Source organism: Hippopotamus amphibius, chromosome 12, assembly GCF_030028045.1.
Source record: "Hippopotamus amphibius kiboko isolate mHipAmp2 chromosome 12, mHipAmp2.hap2, whole genome shotgun sequence".
NCBI lineage: Eukaryota > Metazoa > Chordata > Mammalia > Artiodactyla > Hippopotamidae > Hippopotamus > Hippopotamus amphibius.
This window is the reverse complement of record NC_080197.1, coordinates 33401690-33417369: the sequence shown is the minus strand read 5'-3', so window position 1 is coordinate 33417369 and position 15680 is coordinate 33401690. Positions and strand designations below refer to the sequence as shown.

Genomic DNA, 15680 nt, shown 5'->3' with positions numbered 1-15680 from the left:
CCCGTTCTCCAGGGGTCAGAGTGGCCACCTGGCCTTTTCTTGCGGGTGAGCTGACCTGGAAATCCAGGAGGGTTTTGTGAGTCTCGGCGCAGGGTGGCAGGGTGTGAGGAGCTCTGGGCGGCAGGTGGCTGAGGGCCCAGCCTCCCGCCATGTCCTCACAGCCCTCCTCCCTCTGCCGGCCCCCAGACATCTCACAAGGAGAGCGAGGAGGCCCTGCAGAAGCGCCTGGACGAGGTCAGCCGGGAGCTGTGCCGCTCGCAGACCAGCCACGCCAGCCTCCGGGCCGACGCCGAGAAGGCCCGGGAGCAGCAGCAGCAGATGGCTGGTGAGGGCGGCGTCGGGGGGGGGTGGCCCCGTGGGGTGCAAGGGCAGCTGGGACCCCTGACTCCCTGCCCGTCAGGGGGCACACTGGGGGTGCTCGGGGTCAGGCCTGGGCTCTGGAGGACTGGATGTAGGGGGTGGGGTCCAGGAGGACTGGCTGGGGGGGCGGGGCCTGGGGGCGGGGCTCGGGAGTGGGCTGGAGGTGGAAGGTGCTGCTCCTTTGGCCTCGCTTGCTGGGGCCCCACCTGGAGCCACAGCGCTCCTGGAGCTGCTGCTGGCCTTCTCTTCCAGCCCAGTCAGGCCCAGAGGCCAGATGTGTAAGGTGGGCTATGGTCCCCCTGTGCTCATAGGTCACCTTCTGTATCAGGAGGTGGTGGTGACGCCCAGGGCACCGAGGGCCCCTGGAGAAAGCCGGGCTGGCAAAGCCAGGCTGGCGGGGCGCCGACAGCTCACTAGCGTCTCCAGGGCCGCTGCCAGGGCTGGGCACTCTGGTGGGCACCGGGGGCTTGGCCGGGAGGGAAGCAGCGGGCTTGGGGCTGTGTTCTGGCAGGAGGGACAGGCAGATAGGTAGATGGAACCACGTCAGCAGACTTCAAGTAGCCAGAGTGACCTAGAGCAGGTCCTGGAAACGGTAAGCTGTGTCTGTGAAGGGCCAGGTAGTAAATATTTTTGGCTTTGTAGTCCAGACAGTGTTTGTCACAACTGCTTAGCTCTGCTGCCCCAGTTCAAGAGCAGCCCTAGACAGACAGGCCTGGCTGTGTGCCAGTAAAGCTTTATTTACAAAAACAGGCAGTGAGCCGGGATGGCCTTAGGGCCTAGTTTGCTGTGATGGGCTGGATCTGGCTTTGGTTGGTCAGGGGAGGCCTCTCTGGGGAGAAAGGGATATTTAAGCCAAGGTCTGGATGACAGGAAGAGGCCTACCTCACAGAGACCGGGAAGGGGCCGCTGAGAATGGGAGTGAACTTACACTTGGCCTGTATAAGAAACAGATGCAGGAGGTTAGCAGGTGAGATTGGAGAAGGCGATAGTGGCTAGTGTGGACAGGGCCGGGTAACCCTCGTGTGAAGAGTTCAGGCGGCATGAAATGTGATGAGGGCTGGGAGCCTGGGCAGGGCTGGCGGGATCCCATCTGCACTTCTGGATGCTCTGGCTCCAGGTGGGGAAGGGACTGAGGGGCGGGAGTGACCCAGGGGACCAGGGATGGGGCCCTTGCGGTCATCAGGCTGAAGGCTGCAGGACTGGGCCCCGGTACCCATGGAGGTGCTGATGGATTTGGCAGGCAGTGGACGCTGGAGCCACAGGCCTCGAAGATGAGAGGCGGGGGACAGGAAAGCAGAACAGCCACAGCGGGGGGACCGGGAGGCCTGAGCAGAGCTGCATGTGGACGTGGCCAGCGGCTGAGTGCTGATTGGGGTGGAGACCAGGGCCGGGGAGCTGTGCAGAGTCAGACACAAGTGGAGGACGTTCAGAGCTCTGGTGGAGCTTAGCAGAGGTCACTGAAGAAGAAGGACACTCCGAGACGCCCCCTGCCCCAGTCTCAGCGACGTGAGCCAGTCTCCAGGAGAGCAAGGTTTTAGAAACTGCGACAGGCGCCCATTCAGATTTCCATCATTTTCTCGGGTGATCAGGGGTGTTTTCATCCTGCCCTAGTGAGTCCTTGAGAAGGAAGCCAGGCTGTGACTTTCTCCGCCAGCTAACGGGATACGCAGGGGTCAGGAGCGTGTCTGGAAGCCTGTGGGTGTGCGCTCGGCAGCGTGGGGGCACCCATGCTGGCCTTCTCCCCGTGATCTGCCGGCCTCCCTCCCCTCAGAGCTGCACGGCAAGCTGCAGTCCTCCGAGGCCGAGGTGAGGAGCAAGTGCGAAGAGCTGAGCAGCGTCCACGGGCAGCTGGATGAGGCCAGAGCACAGAACTCGCAGCTCACGGAGAGGATCTGCTCCATCGAGGCCCTGCTGGAGGCGAGCCAGGCCCGGGACGCCCAGGTCAGCCGCACCCCCTCCCGGGAGGATCCCCACCCGCCCTGACGACGGGCCGTGCAAGGTGGTCTCACGCTGACCACGGGGCTCTGTCTCTCGTTCCAGGCCAGCCAAGTGGAGGCCGACCAGCAGCAGGCACGGTGAGAGGAGGTGGGGCTGCGGCCTGGGTGCGGGGGTCCCTGGGAGGAGCCCTATGAGAGGCCCTGCCTTTCCTGGTCCCTCCGGTGACTGTGAGGACCAGGACAGGCTGGGCAGGAAAGAGGGCATCTTGCAGGGAGCTGCTGCCTCTGGAGGAGCGAGGCTGTGTGGAGAGTGGCCGTGCCTCAGCAGGGGGACAGGCCTCCTGCTGTCCATCCGCCCTTCCATCCATCCTTCTCTCCACGGGAAGGACCGGCTAGTCAGGGAGTTCTCTCCACATCCACAAGGCAAGGGGTTTTAGGGGCTGAAGTCATAACTCAAATAGGAAAGTGGTTATGTGCCCAGAATGGAGAACCTGAGAGGTTGCCCGGTGTTTGCACAGACCTGGGACACGGTGCAGTTCACAGCTGACCAGGTCGCGGGGTTGGTGCTTTGTAACTTTGGCGGCCCAGCCCCAGGCATGTTCGGACTGTGTGTTTGCTGTTGCAAAGACGTGGTGGACGCCTGGGACCGTGGCCTCTGGGTGTGTCCCTCAGCAGCTGCCCATAGGCTCAGGGTGGTCCTGGCTGCTATGGCTGGGGGTTCCCAGGGCAGCCACATGGGGTGGGGGGCGTGCAGGTGGTTGGTCATGTGCCGGGCCGTCCGCTGACCAGGCTCCTTTGTTCTGGCTACTGCCGCCAGCGGGGGGTTCCCCCTCCCCGCCGTGCCCCCCAGGCCACAGCCCATGTTCCATGGCCTCAGGAGGCCAGGCTCTTGGAGGCCCCAGAACGCCTTACTGGAGACTAAGAACCAAACCCTCCCTGTGTGCCTTTCCAGAAAGCTCAGGTGGACTTGTGTTTCTCATGCTAGTTTGGGGGTGGAGAGGTTGTGTTTGTTTAGGGTTTTGCCTTTTGTATTTTAAGATCAGCTCCTTGGACCACACAGCTAATTACTAGTACTTAAGTCACGCTTGCAGATAGAGTCGATTCTAGTGTTTTGCCTCATGCAGATGTTTGGCAGAATTAGGGTTTGGTGTTTTTTTTGGTTTTTTCATTTCCTTCTCAGACTGTTTATCTGGAAGCTGTGTGTAGGCCAGGCCATCATGTTCTGGGGTGGAGATCAGTGATCTGGCCCCAGACGTTCTGGAACTCAGCCAGTGGCCACCAAGGGGGTGACTGTCAGCGTGTCCTTGCCACCAGCCTGCTGCTCCTTCTTTCTCCGGGCCTTTGGGGATGCTCTTGCAGGGGTTTGTGTGGGGGTCTGGCTGGCTTGAGGGAGAAGCTGTGAGGGGTCCCAGTGGAGCTTTGAGGGGTGGAGTCAAGTTCTGTGGCCTGAAACCAACATCCAGGAAGTTGACCGTGGTCTTCAAGGCCAGATGCGAACGGCACTTGGAATGAGGGTGCGGAGGTGCTCGGAGGTGTGAGGGCAGGCAGCGCGCACAGCCTCGCTGCGGTTGTTCAGTCCCCATGCACCTCCCCAGCGCACGGTGCCGCACCCCACGGTCAGAAACACGAACATGTGTCCCCCCGGGCCGGGGGGTGCGGGGCGGGATCCTCGCACACGCTGCCTCCTGCTCCCAGAGGGGCCCTGGCTGTGCTGCTTCCAGTCGGCGTTGCCGGCTTCTGGACGTCAGCGTTCGCGTGACGCCAGGGCCTCCCCGTCCTAAGTCTTTTTTTTTTTTTTTTTTTTTTAATAAATTTTATTTATTTATTTATTTACTTACTTACTTACTTATGGGCTGTGTTGGGTCTTCGTTGCTGCACAGAGGCTTCGTCTGGTTGCAGCAAGCAGAGGCTACTCTTTGTTGTGCGCAGGCTCCTCATTGCCGTGGCTTCTCTTGTTGCAGAGCACGGGCTCTAGGCACATGGGCTTCAGTAGTTGCAGCACATGGGCTCAGTAGTTGTGGCTCACGGGCTCTAAAGCGCAGGCTCATTAGTTGTGGCACATGGGCTTAGTTTCTCCGTGGCATGTGGGATCTTCCCGGAGCAGGGCTCGAACCCGTGTCCCCAGCATTGGCAGGCGGATTCTTAACCACTGCATTGCCTAGGAAGTCCTCCCAGTCCTAAATCTTAACGCAGAAGGTGACGTACTAAGTGTCCATTTGAAGCCTCTTCCTCAGAACAGCCAGTGCAGTTCTGGAGCGTCCACCCCTCGCTTTCTGGGTCCACAGGGCCTGGAGTCTGGAGAGAAGCGGGAGAAGGTGGGACAGCCGGCCTGTCAGCTCCACGCGTCTGGGGTCGTCTCGGGCTGATTCCTCGGAGCCCAGGCGCAGGACTGAGGGGGAGCCTTGGGTCTCGGCAGGGTTAGGTTTCAGACACAGGATGGTCCCAGCGCCGAGAGCAGGGATATACCTGACGGGTCCGCAGGCGACGGCGCCGCCCGAGCCTCTACCCTGGTGCCCTCCGAGGAGGCTCGGCCCGTGTCTCCAGGGCAGCTGTGGCCGCAGGGAAGGGCCAGCCGGCGCGTGCTGTGGGACAGAGTGGGACCAGGCTCAGTTCACCAGGAGAAAGAGCGTGTGAAAACCTGACTGTCTGGGGCCCATCCCCACGCCGGCCGCTGTGGTGGCGCCAGCCTCTGCCGTCCCCGCAGCCAGCGTCACCGAGTGGGACGCGGCTGGCCTCTGGGCCCTTGGTCCTCGGAGGAGGGGCCGTGGCGGCTGCTCGGGCGCCCCTGAAGCCTGTGGGCTGCTGGGGGGAGGGGCCTGACCACAGGCCCAGGCCCCGAGGGTGCTCCCGGGCACCCGGGCCGAGGAGGGGCCCGAGACAGGGCCTGTGGGGGCTGCGGGCCCTCGGAGCCCGGCCGTGACGCCACCGTCTCCCCTCAGCCTCATGGAGCTGGAGTCGCAGGTGTGGTGTCTGGAGAAGGAGGCCACAGAGCTCAAGGAGGCGGTCGAGCAGCAGAAAGCAAAGAACAACGTGAGTGGGGGCGGGGGGGGCGCCTGCCGTGTGGACCGGGAGGGGGCTCAGGCCCTCTCCCATCCCGTCCTGCTGCCCATGGCGGGCGGGGGTCCTGACTCCCCCCCGGTCACGTGGTCCCCCGCTGTCCGGAGGGGGCGTAGGGGCCCCCTCCTCTGCGGTGGGTGCACGGGAGCCTCGGCTGCACCCCCTCGCCCGTTCTCCCACCCCCACCGCGCTTCCCGGGGCCTGGCTGGGCCAGAGCCGGCCGTTTGGTGGCAGGACCCTCTTCCCTCTGAGGAGCCAGCTGACCGTCCCCGTCACCCCTGCAGACTGGTCTCTCTGAAAGGCACCCGCAGGCCCTGGCCACCAGCGAGCAGCCTGGGGCCAGGGCTGCCCAGGGTGGCCTGTGGGGTCCAGAGGTGGGTTGGGGCGGGCTTGCGCCTCCCCTGGCGGGGGGGGGGCAGCCTGGCTGTGGACCATCTCCCCTCTCCTCGCAGGACCTCCGGGAGAAGAACTGGAAAGCGATGGAGGCCCTGGCCTCGGCCGAGAGGGGCTGCGAGGAGAAGCTGCGGTCCCTGACCCAGGCCAAGGTCAGCGCCGGCCTTGGGGTGTCTCAGTGCGCCCAGGGCCCGCCCGCCCATTTCTCCCCAAGATGCGGGAAGCCGTGAGCCCTTGTCTGCTGCTTCTCAGCTGGGCCCTTTGCCCTCAGGGGCTGTGGGGCCCCGAGATTGGCCCCTGCGGTCTGCTTTCTCAGGCCCCCTGCGGTCCTGGCCCAGGGGCTCCGTGATTGAGCGTTAGGGGAAGGACGGTCTTCCGCACGAGCACTCAGGCCCAGGTCGGGGCTGCGCGGGAGGGTTGGTGCCTGTGGTCCTGGCCGGGATGGTCTGGAGCCGCAGCTGCGGCGGGAGGGGCCTCGTGCCCCCGTTGGCCGGCCCTGCCCCCGCCCCACGCAGAGGGAACGCCTTTCTTGTTATCACGAGCTTTGCAGCGACTTGCACGAGCTTCTCAGGAAGCCTGAGGTGGTGTCTGATGAGGTCCCGAGAGGCGGAGGTGGGGGGCTGGCCTCGGGGCTGTGTGGAGCCCCACTTAGACTCCCCAGAAGTGACCTAGGTGCCCGTCTGGCCTTTCTGTGGCAAATGCAGACCAGGGGTGTCCCTGACTTGTTTGCGGTCACACAGCCAGGAGTTGGCCTCTGGTCCCCGGCCCTTGCCTGGGACTCCCATGACCCGGGCACCTGAATGGTGGTGACGAGGTCAGCGGTCCACTCAGGCCACGGATCGCTGGGCGAGCCGAGGAGGGTCCGCTTCTGAGACTCTGAGTCCAGCCGTGTGGTGCTGAGGTCAGGCTGGGCGTCCATCTGCCCACTGCCCCCCGTCACATCCAGAGCCTCGCTCGTGACTCCAGTCCCGGAACTCCTCGTGCTTCCCCGGGGTCTCAGGCCCTGAGGCTCAGCCTGCTAGGGGCAGGCGACCAGATAGGAGTTATAGCCAGAAATCTGCACACCAGCCCCGCTCCCAGGCATGGGGAGGGGTCATCTGTTCCCAGGGGCGGTGCTGTCCTCCTCGGCTCTGTGTAAGGCTCCTTCTCTCCTTGGGCTCCTTTTTCTTGTGCTGAGTGGGAGCATCAGGGAGGATGGGGGGGCTCTGGCCAGTGTGGCTGCAGCAGGGGGCCCCGCCCACCGGCTGGGCACATGGGAGCCCTGATCCTCCCACCCCCAGGGTTGCAGGAGCTCCTGACCCTGGTGGCCGCCCCTCTTCTCTGCGCTACCCCACCCCCCCACATGCACACACTCAGAATGGAGACCTGAGCCTGTGTGTCTGCTGGGAGGTGTGCGGGAACCGGCACGTCCCATGGTGGGGCCACCATGGCCTGGGGTGGGGTGGGCAGAGCTTGGCTGCTAAGGTTAGACCGCACCCAGATGGGCCCCGCGGAGCCACCAAGGGTCTCCTATCCTTGTCTCTCCCCCGTAGGGCTAAGGACTTGTTCCTGAGGTTAACCCCCCCTCCCCCCACCGACTGCCCGGGGCTGCCCTAAGCTCCGTGGCTGACCACCCCACCCCCATCCCCATCCCCAGGAGGAGTCAGAGAAGCAGCTCAGCCTGGCAGAGGCCCAGACCAAGGAGGCCCTGCTGGCCCTGCTCCCAGGGCTCTCCACGTCCACCCACCAGGTAAGAGGGGAGGTGGCTCCTGGGGGACCCCCGCGGGTGTTGGGACATGTCCCACCCGACCTTGAACATTTCTGTTGCAGAATTACGCTGAGTGGCTGCAGGAGCTCAAAGAGAAAGGCCCAGAGCTGCTGAAGCAGCCGCCGGCGAACACGGAGCCCTTGGTGAGCCTGGGCCGCTGTCCCTCGCGCCCTGCCCTGTCCTGGGACGGAGGGTGCTTGGAGCCGGCCGTCGGGTGTTGGCTCACCAGGCCTGCTCTGTCCCCCCGCCCTCAGGACCTGGCCGCCAAGCTGAGGGAGGCGGAGGAGACGCAGAACAGCCTGCAGGCCGAGTGCGAGCAGTACCGCGGCATCCTGGCCGAGACGGTGAGGCCCGGGCTCTGTGACCTGGGGCGAGTCACTGTCCCTCTCTGGGCTGAATGGTGAAGGGGGTGCCCTCAGGTGATGGCCCGTCCTGGGCTCTCTGTCCTGGGCTCTGTGTCCTGGGCTCCTCGTCCTGGGCTGCTGAGGCCTGTCTAGTGCAAACCCATCAGAGACGAGAGTCCTTACCGCCTCGTTCGCACACCGGCCAGAGGTGCGGTCCAGGGCTGTCCCCACTCCTCCCACGTGGCCATCTGTGCTGGAATCAGAGCAGGGTGGTCGTGGGGAGTGGGGGAGGGGGAGCCGTGGGGGGTGTATGTGTGTTTGGGGGGAGGGGGTTCCAGGCCCTGCTCGGTACCGTCCCCGCAGGAGGCCATGCTCAAAGCCCTGCAGAAGAGTGTGGAGGAGGAGGAGCTGGTGTGGAGGGCCCGGGTGAGCACCACGGAGGACGAGCTCCAGAAGGTACGGGGTGGCCCCCAGCCTCCCCAGGGCCCGTCTGCGTTCGGAACCCAAACTTCACTCGCTCAGAATCCCATACAATCCAGGGGGCACGCCCATGGGGTTATCTGAGTCACTGGGAGCCACATTTGCTGGGTGTTGGTGACACCACATGCAGTGTGACTGTGGAACACCTGACAGCTGAGTCCTGGTCTCAAGGAGACTTCCCCACCCCAGAAGAGGCTGCTGGTTGCACTCGGTGGGGCAAGGGCACCACTGGGCTTCCCGAGAGGTGGGGCACGTCCCAGGACGGACCCCCCGGAGCTTGTGCTTGACACGGCACCCCCTCCTTGCTTTTAGTCTCGGGTCACAGTGAAGCATCTTGAAGAGACTGTCGAGAAGCTGAAAGGGGAACTTGAAAGTGCGGATCAGGTGCGTGCGGGCGCGGTCCAGAGGCCTGCCGCCTGCTGCAGAGGCTCCTGCACGCAATCTACTTGCCGGACCACGCACCCCTGCTTGTCTTTAATGAGCCATTACGGTCTCCGGGTGGCCGGGCCCCAGTGCACCGTGGCTCCTACCGTGGCCTCCTGAACCGTGGGAGGGTGGCCAGGTGGCCTCATGTGCTCGTCAGACAACCCTGGCCTTGGAGCAGGTCCCCCGGGACCCACCTCATAAATAAACCTAAAAGCTGCTGAGGTCTGAGAACACGTCCAGCCCCAGGGTGCTGGCATTCGAGTGCCTCTTCGGGAGATGTGTGACCCGGGTTGGGGGGAGGGCGGCCCCCTCAGCCCTTGTCCCGGGGCCTGGTCACCCCGTCTCCCTGTCCCCGTGGCTCGTGCCCACCCACTGGCCGGCTCAAGGCCCCTGACGCGTGTCGTGTCCAGGTGAGGGAGCACACGTCGCACCTGGAGGCCGAGCTGGAGGAGCACATGGCGGCCGCCAGCGCCGAGTGCCGGAACTACGCCAACGAGGTGGCGGGGGTGAGTGTCTGGTGCGGGTGGGTGGGCCTGGCCGGGGGCCCGCGGACGGGGCAGGGGGGTGCCAGGTCAGCCTGGCAGCGGGAGAATCTCTGCAGGGCAGGCCTGCAGACCTGACAGTGTTTCTGATTTGGGGAGGAGAGAGCCCAAACCTGGCACCCCCGATCCTGGTTTGATCCCAGAGTTCTGGCCTCGCTTTGCTAAAGACAATCCGTAAACATTTGTGAAGGCCCGAGACAAGCTTGTACTGAACAGTGTCCTTCCTGTGTCTTCCGAAAAGAGCAGAAGCTGCCGGAGGCCCGAGCCCCCCGTTCCGCCCTGCCCTGCAGGGTGGGCTGCATGGATGTGCTCGGTTGCGTGTGAGGTGCTCACAGCAACTGGCTCTCTCTGCTTTTCTCCCACCACCCGTGTCTGTGTTTTGTCCAAGTTGAGGCAGCTTTTATTAGAATCTCAGTCCCAGCTGGAGGCGGCCAAGAGGGAAGCCCAGAAGCAAAGCGACGAGCTGGCCCTGGTGAGTCACCGGGTGTGGCCGGCGTGCGCCGTGGGGTCGGGGGGGGGGGGGGTGGGGGGGTTTACGTCCCATCAAAGGGGATGTGAGCCAGTCCGTGCTTGGGCCCCGCGTGGACAGGCGACTGGACAGGCCCCTCGCACGTTTGCTCCACACTCCACGCTGGGCCTGTGGCTGCCGGGAGCACGGGGCCCCGGGTCCGTGCTGGGAGCTCTCGGGGGTCCCTCCGCCTGCCCTGTGGCCTTCTGTGGGACTTGGGTCCTTCCTCACCCAGCGGTGGCTCAGATCAGGTCAATCAGACCTGCGGGCATGCAGGGTGGCCGGCTGTGTGCCGGACGCTACCAGGTGGCCCGTCTGCAGCCGCACGGAGCTCCCAGCTGTGCAGGGGCCTCGGGTTCTTCCGGTTTTCAGCCTTAATGTGGGACTCTGGTCCCCGCTCCTTGGCCAGGGCAGCACGGCCTTAGAGGGAGGCCCCCCTGGTCCCAGTACCAGCCGTGAGGCCACAGACACGTTCCCGGTGATCTGCGTGATCTTTTCGTAAATCATTAAGTTAGAGACATCCGGGGAGGTTCTGAATACAAACGTGTGTGTCTGGTTTTCTGAGAGGAGACCCCAGGTGTGGTCCGTGGGGCTGGGGTCCCCACAGCAGCATCCGCCAAGCAGCCCCCTCTCTGGGCACACGGTCTGGCGCCCTGGTGCCCCCTCCGGTCATTCAGGCCCGACCCGGGCCCATCGCCCCTGAGGGCAGGTGCCGCCCAGGCGCGTGAGGGTCACTCTCCAAAGCCGTTGTCCAGGCTGGTTCTGGGCCACGTGCAGAGAACATGCCCCGAGTGTCTGCTCGTCGCTGGCCTGTGCAGCCTGGGGTTGACCTTGGGCTGTTGGAAGGCAGGAGGGATGTGGAGGGGTAGGCCCCACACACTGGGGATACCCCTCATGGGACCGCCCGTGCCAACGGCCCACCAGAGCCCCGCCTGGCACCTCCACCCAAGCTTTGTGGGTGACGCAGCCGCCCCTTCAGATGGAGGCTCGGTGGTCTGGGGCTTTGGAGCCACCAGCCGTATCACCTGCCCCAAGCCGTGGAGCCCAGGGGTGAGGGACGTCATGAGGCAAGCGTGTCCGCTCATCAGGGTCCCCACAGAGGGCCCTGAACAGGGGGCCATGTCTAGGAGGGCAGTGGGGGAGGGCGGTGGGATCCACGCCGAGCCTGGTGGCTGCCTCCCTTCCTTTGGATTCCATAGCTCTGCGTGTGCCGCGTCCCTGGGGGATCACCTGGCTCCTAGTGGGGGCGGGGGGGCTGCGCCCTGGCCTTGCTGCGGAGCACGTGCGGGAGCTGGCCTGGGCCCCGCGTGGGCCCTCGGCTGCAGCTCGGCTCAGGTGAGAGGCCGTGGCGCCAGCCCTCCTGCCCCAGGGAACCTGCCCGGGAGCCAGCACGGGTCACAGTGTTCAGAGCAGGCCCCCCGAGGGGCCGTTGAGAGCCCGTGCTGTCCTCCCGGGGGGCTGCAGGCCTGCGAGGTGGGCGTGCTTCCAGCTGTGTCTTGGCACAAACCCACCCTCCCTGTTCCAGGTCCGGCAGCAGTTGAGTGAGATGAAGAGCCACGTAGAGGATGGTGACGCAGCCGGGTCCCCGGCTGCCCCGTCAGAGGTCCCCCCAGCAGAGCAGGACCCTGCCAAGGTGAGGGTGGTGAGCCCATCGCAGGTGTCGGCCACTGACCGCTGCGCAGGCTCCTCCGTCCAGTGGGAGGGCGGGCACGGCAGCCTCTCCTGCTGCTCAGCCCTGGCCGCTGGCAGCTCCTGGGCCTGCTGGCCAGAGAGCCGGCTCCGCAGGCCGGAGTGGAAGGGGCTGGGGGGCGGGGACAGGGCGCGCGGGGCGCGTGCCCTCCAGACCTCTGATCCAGGCAGCGGCCACCGAGAGCCTCGCTGGGGTGGGAAGGCTGCCGGGGCCGGGGCTCGCGCGGGGCCGAGGCTTCTCTGTCCTGGGGTCTCGTCAGCCACACCGGCTTCTGTCCCCAGGGGAGCTTCGGGCACACAGGCCGCCCCGCTCACTCATCCGAGGCAGGGGAGAGGGTCGAGGGGGCCGCAGGTCTCGGGCTGCCCGGAGCCCTGGGCGCCCGGGAGGGTCCTGCCCCGGGTTCCGAGTGTGTTCTCGGTGTTTGCGCGCAGCTGAAGACGCAGCTGGAGCGGACGGAAGCGCTCCTGGAGGACGAGCAGGCGCGGCGGCAGGAGCTCACGGCCGAGTTCGAGGAGGTGAGGCTGCCCTGCGCCGTCGGGCGTCCGTCGGCGCTTCTGCGGGTCAGGGTGGCGGGTGTGGCGGCCGAGCTGTGTCCCTCCCGAGGGGGTGTCACTGCGCTGTCCTGATGCGCCGCCCCTCCGTGCAGGCTCAGCTCGCGGCGCGTCGGCTGCAGGAGGAGTTGGAGGAGCTCCGCCGCACCGGTGCCCTGGGCTCTTCAGAGGCGGAGGCGGCCGCACAGCTCAAGGTACAGGGTTCCCTGTGCAGCCTGGTTTGGGGGTTGGGATCCCTGAATCTCCAGTGTCACAGACGGAGGCCACCAGTCGGGTGACGATTTAAGTTGAGCAGAACTGAGCCTGAGCTGCCGCCATCCTGGCCCCAGGGCCGCGGCTCAGCAGCCATGACCTGGAGGCCCGTCCTCCCGCCCGTCCTCCAGCCAGGTGGCCTTCCTGCTGCTGAGCCCCTTCACCCGCTGACCCACAGGATAGGCTAGAGAAAGAGAGGCAGTTAACCAGCGACCTGGGACGCGCTGCCACCAAACTACAGGAGCTTTTGAAGACGACCCAGGAGCAGCTGGCAAAGGAGAGAGACACGGTGAAGATGCTGCAGGAGCAGCTGGACAGACCAGTGAGTGCCGCCGGCCAGCCCGTGTGGGCGGGGGCAGGGCCAGGCGCCCGGGACTCCTGAAAGCTGCCCTCGGGTCCCTCTGCCCCGCATCCTCGGCCCCCGCCAAGGCCTCGGGTGTCCCCTCTAGCCCTGGGGGCCGCCCTGGTGGTGCACTGAGCTTGCGGTCTCTGAAGGCGGTGGTGAGGGTGGTGTAGGGGACGGGGGTGCCTTGGCCCAGCCTCTCCCTCCCCCGCTCTCTGTTTGCAGGAGGCCGACAGCAGCAGCTCGAAGGAGGGAACCTCTGTCTGAGTTTCCTGCAGAAAAAGAAGTTACTGCTCAACTTACCAAAATGCCTTACACATTCCTTACAAATAACCAACCAACACAGCGTTATCCGGGCCCAACTTGGGTAGCCCAGAGAAGCCATAGAGACCAGAGTCTCTTAGCACCATAGGTACATCTTCCAGACCCCAGTTTGTAAAAGAGCCTTCGTCACATTCGAGAAACACTATTCCCCAGGACAGGCCCTGGACCACCGGCAGCAGACGCCGAAGCCCTCCGCAGCTGTGAGACCCGGGGGTGTGCCGGGGGCTGGGCCTCGGGGGTTGTGTCAGTCGGTGCAATTGTTGTGTCTCTCATGGGGTTGGGCGGTGGGCGGCCCGGGTGGTGTGTCCCCAAGGCTGCAGTGCAGACTGAAGGTCACAGCCCAACGAGGCAGCAGCCCTCATCCCTGGAAGAAGCTGCCACCCCAGCAGATGTGTGACCTTCTGGGCGTGGATGCCATTAAAACCCGCGTGTCGCCTGGAACTTCGGTCTCATCTGGTCCTCCCTGTGGGCTCCCTCGGGGAGAGTAGTGTGGTTTCTGGCTCCCTGGCACCTTCCCCATCCTGCCAGCCAGGCCCCAGTGCCCACCAGGCAGGATGAGGGTGCGGGGCCTGTGACACCTGGTGGCCCAGTGCGCTGACTGCGGGCCCCACCCTGAGCCGCTGAGGCGGTTGCCCAGCAGGGCTGTGGGCGGCCTAGGCTGTCTGTGAGGTGAGTTCCAGGAACAGACATGGGGTCTCTGTTCTGGCGGACCTGGGCAAACACCCACCCTCAGGAGGGCTGGCCCAGGGCAGGGGCCGCCAGCTGAACATGCTGTGACCCTTGGACCCACTGTGTTCTCAGGGCCCCACAGAATCTTTCAAGAGGGGGCTTTGTAAGGAACCTGGAGCTTAAGCAAAAGAGGGATTTAGAAGCAGGGTCATAGGAGTGTCTGCACCAATCCAGGGACAGAGGTGAATCGGAGCAGCCCCAGGGTCTTGGTGGTCCTTTCCGCTCAGTCTCAGGACTCGGAATCCTGGAAGAGGGGTCTCATGGGCTGAACTTGGCTGGGGGAACAAGCACCTGGACAGCAGGTACAGCCAGACGGGAGGGAGGGCGGGTGGTGCCCCCAGGGAAAGTGTCCGCGCACTGGGGTCTCAGTGCCTGCTTGAGAGCCTCTGCACCCACGCCTCTCACCCCTCGGTGGTGGGTTTCACTCCTCTCGGGGTGGCTCTCACGGGAGCCTCAGGACCTCAGGGAGGAAAGTATCGGGCTGCACGCAAGGGCCCGCGTGCGAGCCGCTGCCACGGCCAGGCAGTGTTGACCTCAGTCTGCATGACCAAGACCTGGGCCTGGCTTTCAGGGGCACTTGGTTTGTGGGCCACCTGGGCCTGCCGTGTGGCACTTACGTGTTGCAACCATGTTGGGATGAGGGCGCTGGAGAGTCTGGGATGGCTCCCCAGAGATGTGAGCGAAGCCAGAGTTCATCAAGGCAGGGAGGGTCGAGGCCGAGGGGACATGGTGCAGAGGCACAGAGGGGGAGGGGCTGGGAGGGCCCCGTGGAGCCGGGTCATGAAGGCAAGGGGTCTGGACAGGCGGGCACTGGCTCCTCATACCTGTTCTGGAACTTGGGGGAGCGGGGGACGTGGAGAGGGAGCCCATGGGACGCAGGACATAGGCCGCGGGTCTGTCCAGGAGCCCAGGCAGGAGGACGTGACTGATGACACCTGACCCAACCACTGGCTGGGTTCTCACATGACATCTTTCAGTGCCTGTGGGAGGGGACCCTCCCCCATCCCGCAAAGACTCCCCACAGACGTGAGCGCGGCTCACCTGGTAAAAGGCAGGGCAGGCTCCAGGCCCACCTGGAACGCTGGCCGAGGTCAGGAGGCCTGGGGCGTCGGAGGGAGGGGAGGTTCGTGAGTGTGGAGCCCAGCAGCCACTCATGCCACACCCGTAGCCCCGGGTGTCAGGGGCAGGGCTCACGACTCCCCCTCCCACACAGGGGGAACGTCACGCAAGGGCAGGGGTTTGGGGCCGTTTTCTGGTGGGAAATGGGCCGGCCTTGTGCCCTGAACCAGATCTCTGGCATAAGAGTGGCCACTGTGGGCCCGGGAGCCTGTGTTTCCAAGCTCCCCACCCTCACCACACAGGCTGCAGAACTGAGGACCCTTAGGCTGGGCAGAAGCCCCCTCCCTGAAGGCACAGGAATGGGGTCACCTCCTAGAAAGAAGGCATGAGACCCTGGGGGTGCTGAGGTGCTGCCTTTGGGCTCCATCCTCAGACCGCCTAGGGGGGCAGCGTCCACCTGTGGGGACGAGGTGGGCCCGATGAAGGGTGAGCCCCACTCCCCCGAGCTGGCACCCACCCCCAGCAGCCCTGAGGCCCAGAAGCAGCAGCTCCCGGCCAGCCAGCAGGGGGAGCCCGCAGGCCTTGCGGTCCCCCGGCCAGGTCCCACCCTTGGGATGGGGCGGGGCAGTGTCAGCTGCCCTCACAGATCACTGGCTGTGTCTCAGAGCCAGGAGCTCTGACAGCATCTGGTCCAAAGCTCTCCTGCAGAGGCTCCTGGGTTGACCTGCAGCTCAGGGTCACAAAGCCCATCAACAGCCCCTCCAGACCCGTAAGTCCCATCTAGCCAGTGGCATCTTTCTGGACTAGCTTCTTCCAGTCACCTCTGCGTGGCGGTCAGTAACATGCACAAATACCAGGATGCCTGGCCTGCAGGCAGGGAAACCGCAAGATTCTAGAACCCACCAGACACTCCACAGATGCCTTCTGAGCTTTCTGCA

General features: G+C 64.9%; 1 protein-coding gene across 2 annotated transcripts in view; it reads left to right on the top strand.

Annotated features, from left to right (window-relative positions):
- Positions 1-13395, top strand: part of RRBP1 (ribosome binding protein 1) — a 59727-nt gene extending 46332 nt beyond the window's left edge. For both annotated transcript variants that reach the window (XM_057701636.1, XM_057701635.1), the window contains 17 exons: positions 187-325; positions 2132-2301; positions 2401-2435; positions 5237-5327; positions 5807-5899; positions 7384-7476; positions 7557-7637; positions 7749-7838; positions 8202-8294; positions 8631-8702; positions 9155-9250; positions 9675-9758; positions 11320-11427; positions 11916-11999; positions 12131-12229; positions 12466-12609; positions 12856-13395. In XM_057701636.1, coding sequence (XP_057557619.1) covers positions 187-325; positions 2132-2301; positions 2401-2435; positions 5237-5327; positions 5807-5899; positions 7384-7476; positions 7557-7637; positions 7749-7838; positions 8202-8294; positions 8631-8702; positions 9155-9250; positions 9675-9758; positions 11320-11427; positions 11916-11999; positions 12131-12229; positions 12466-12609; positions 12856-12897 — 1614 coding nt within the window. In that variant the 3' untranslated portion in view covers positions 12898-13395. The remainder of the gene's footprint in view (positions 1-186; positions 326-2131; positions 2302-2400; positions 2436-5236; positions 5328-5806; positions 5900-7383; positions 7477-7556; positions 7638-7748; positions 7839-8201; positions 8295-8630; positions 8703-9154; positions 9251-9674; positions 9759-11319; positions 11428-11915; positions 12000-12130; positions 12230-12465; positions 12610-12855) is intronic.
- Positions 13396-15680: the final 2285 nt, after the last annotated feature.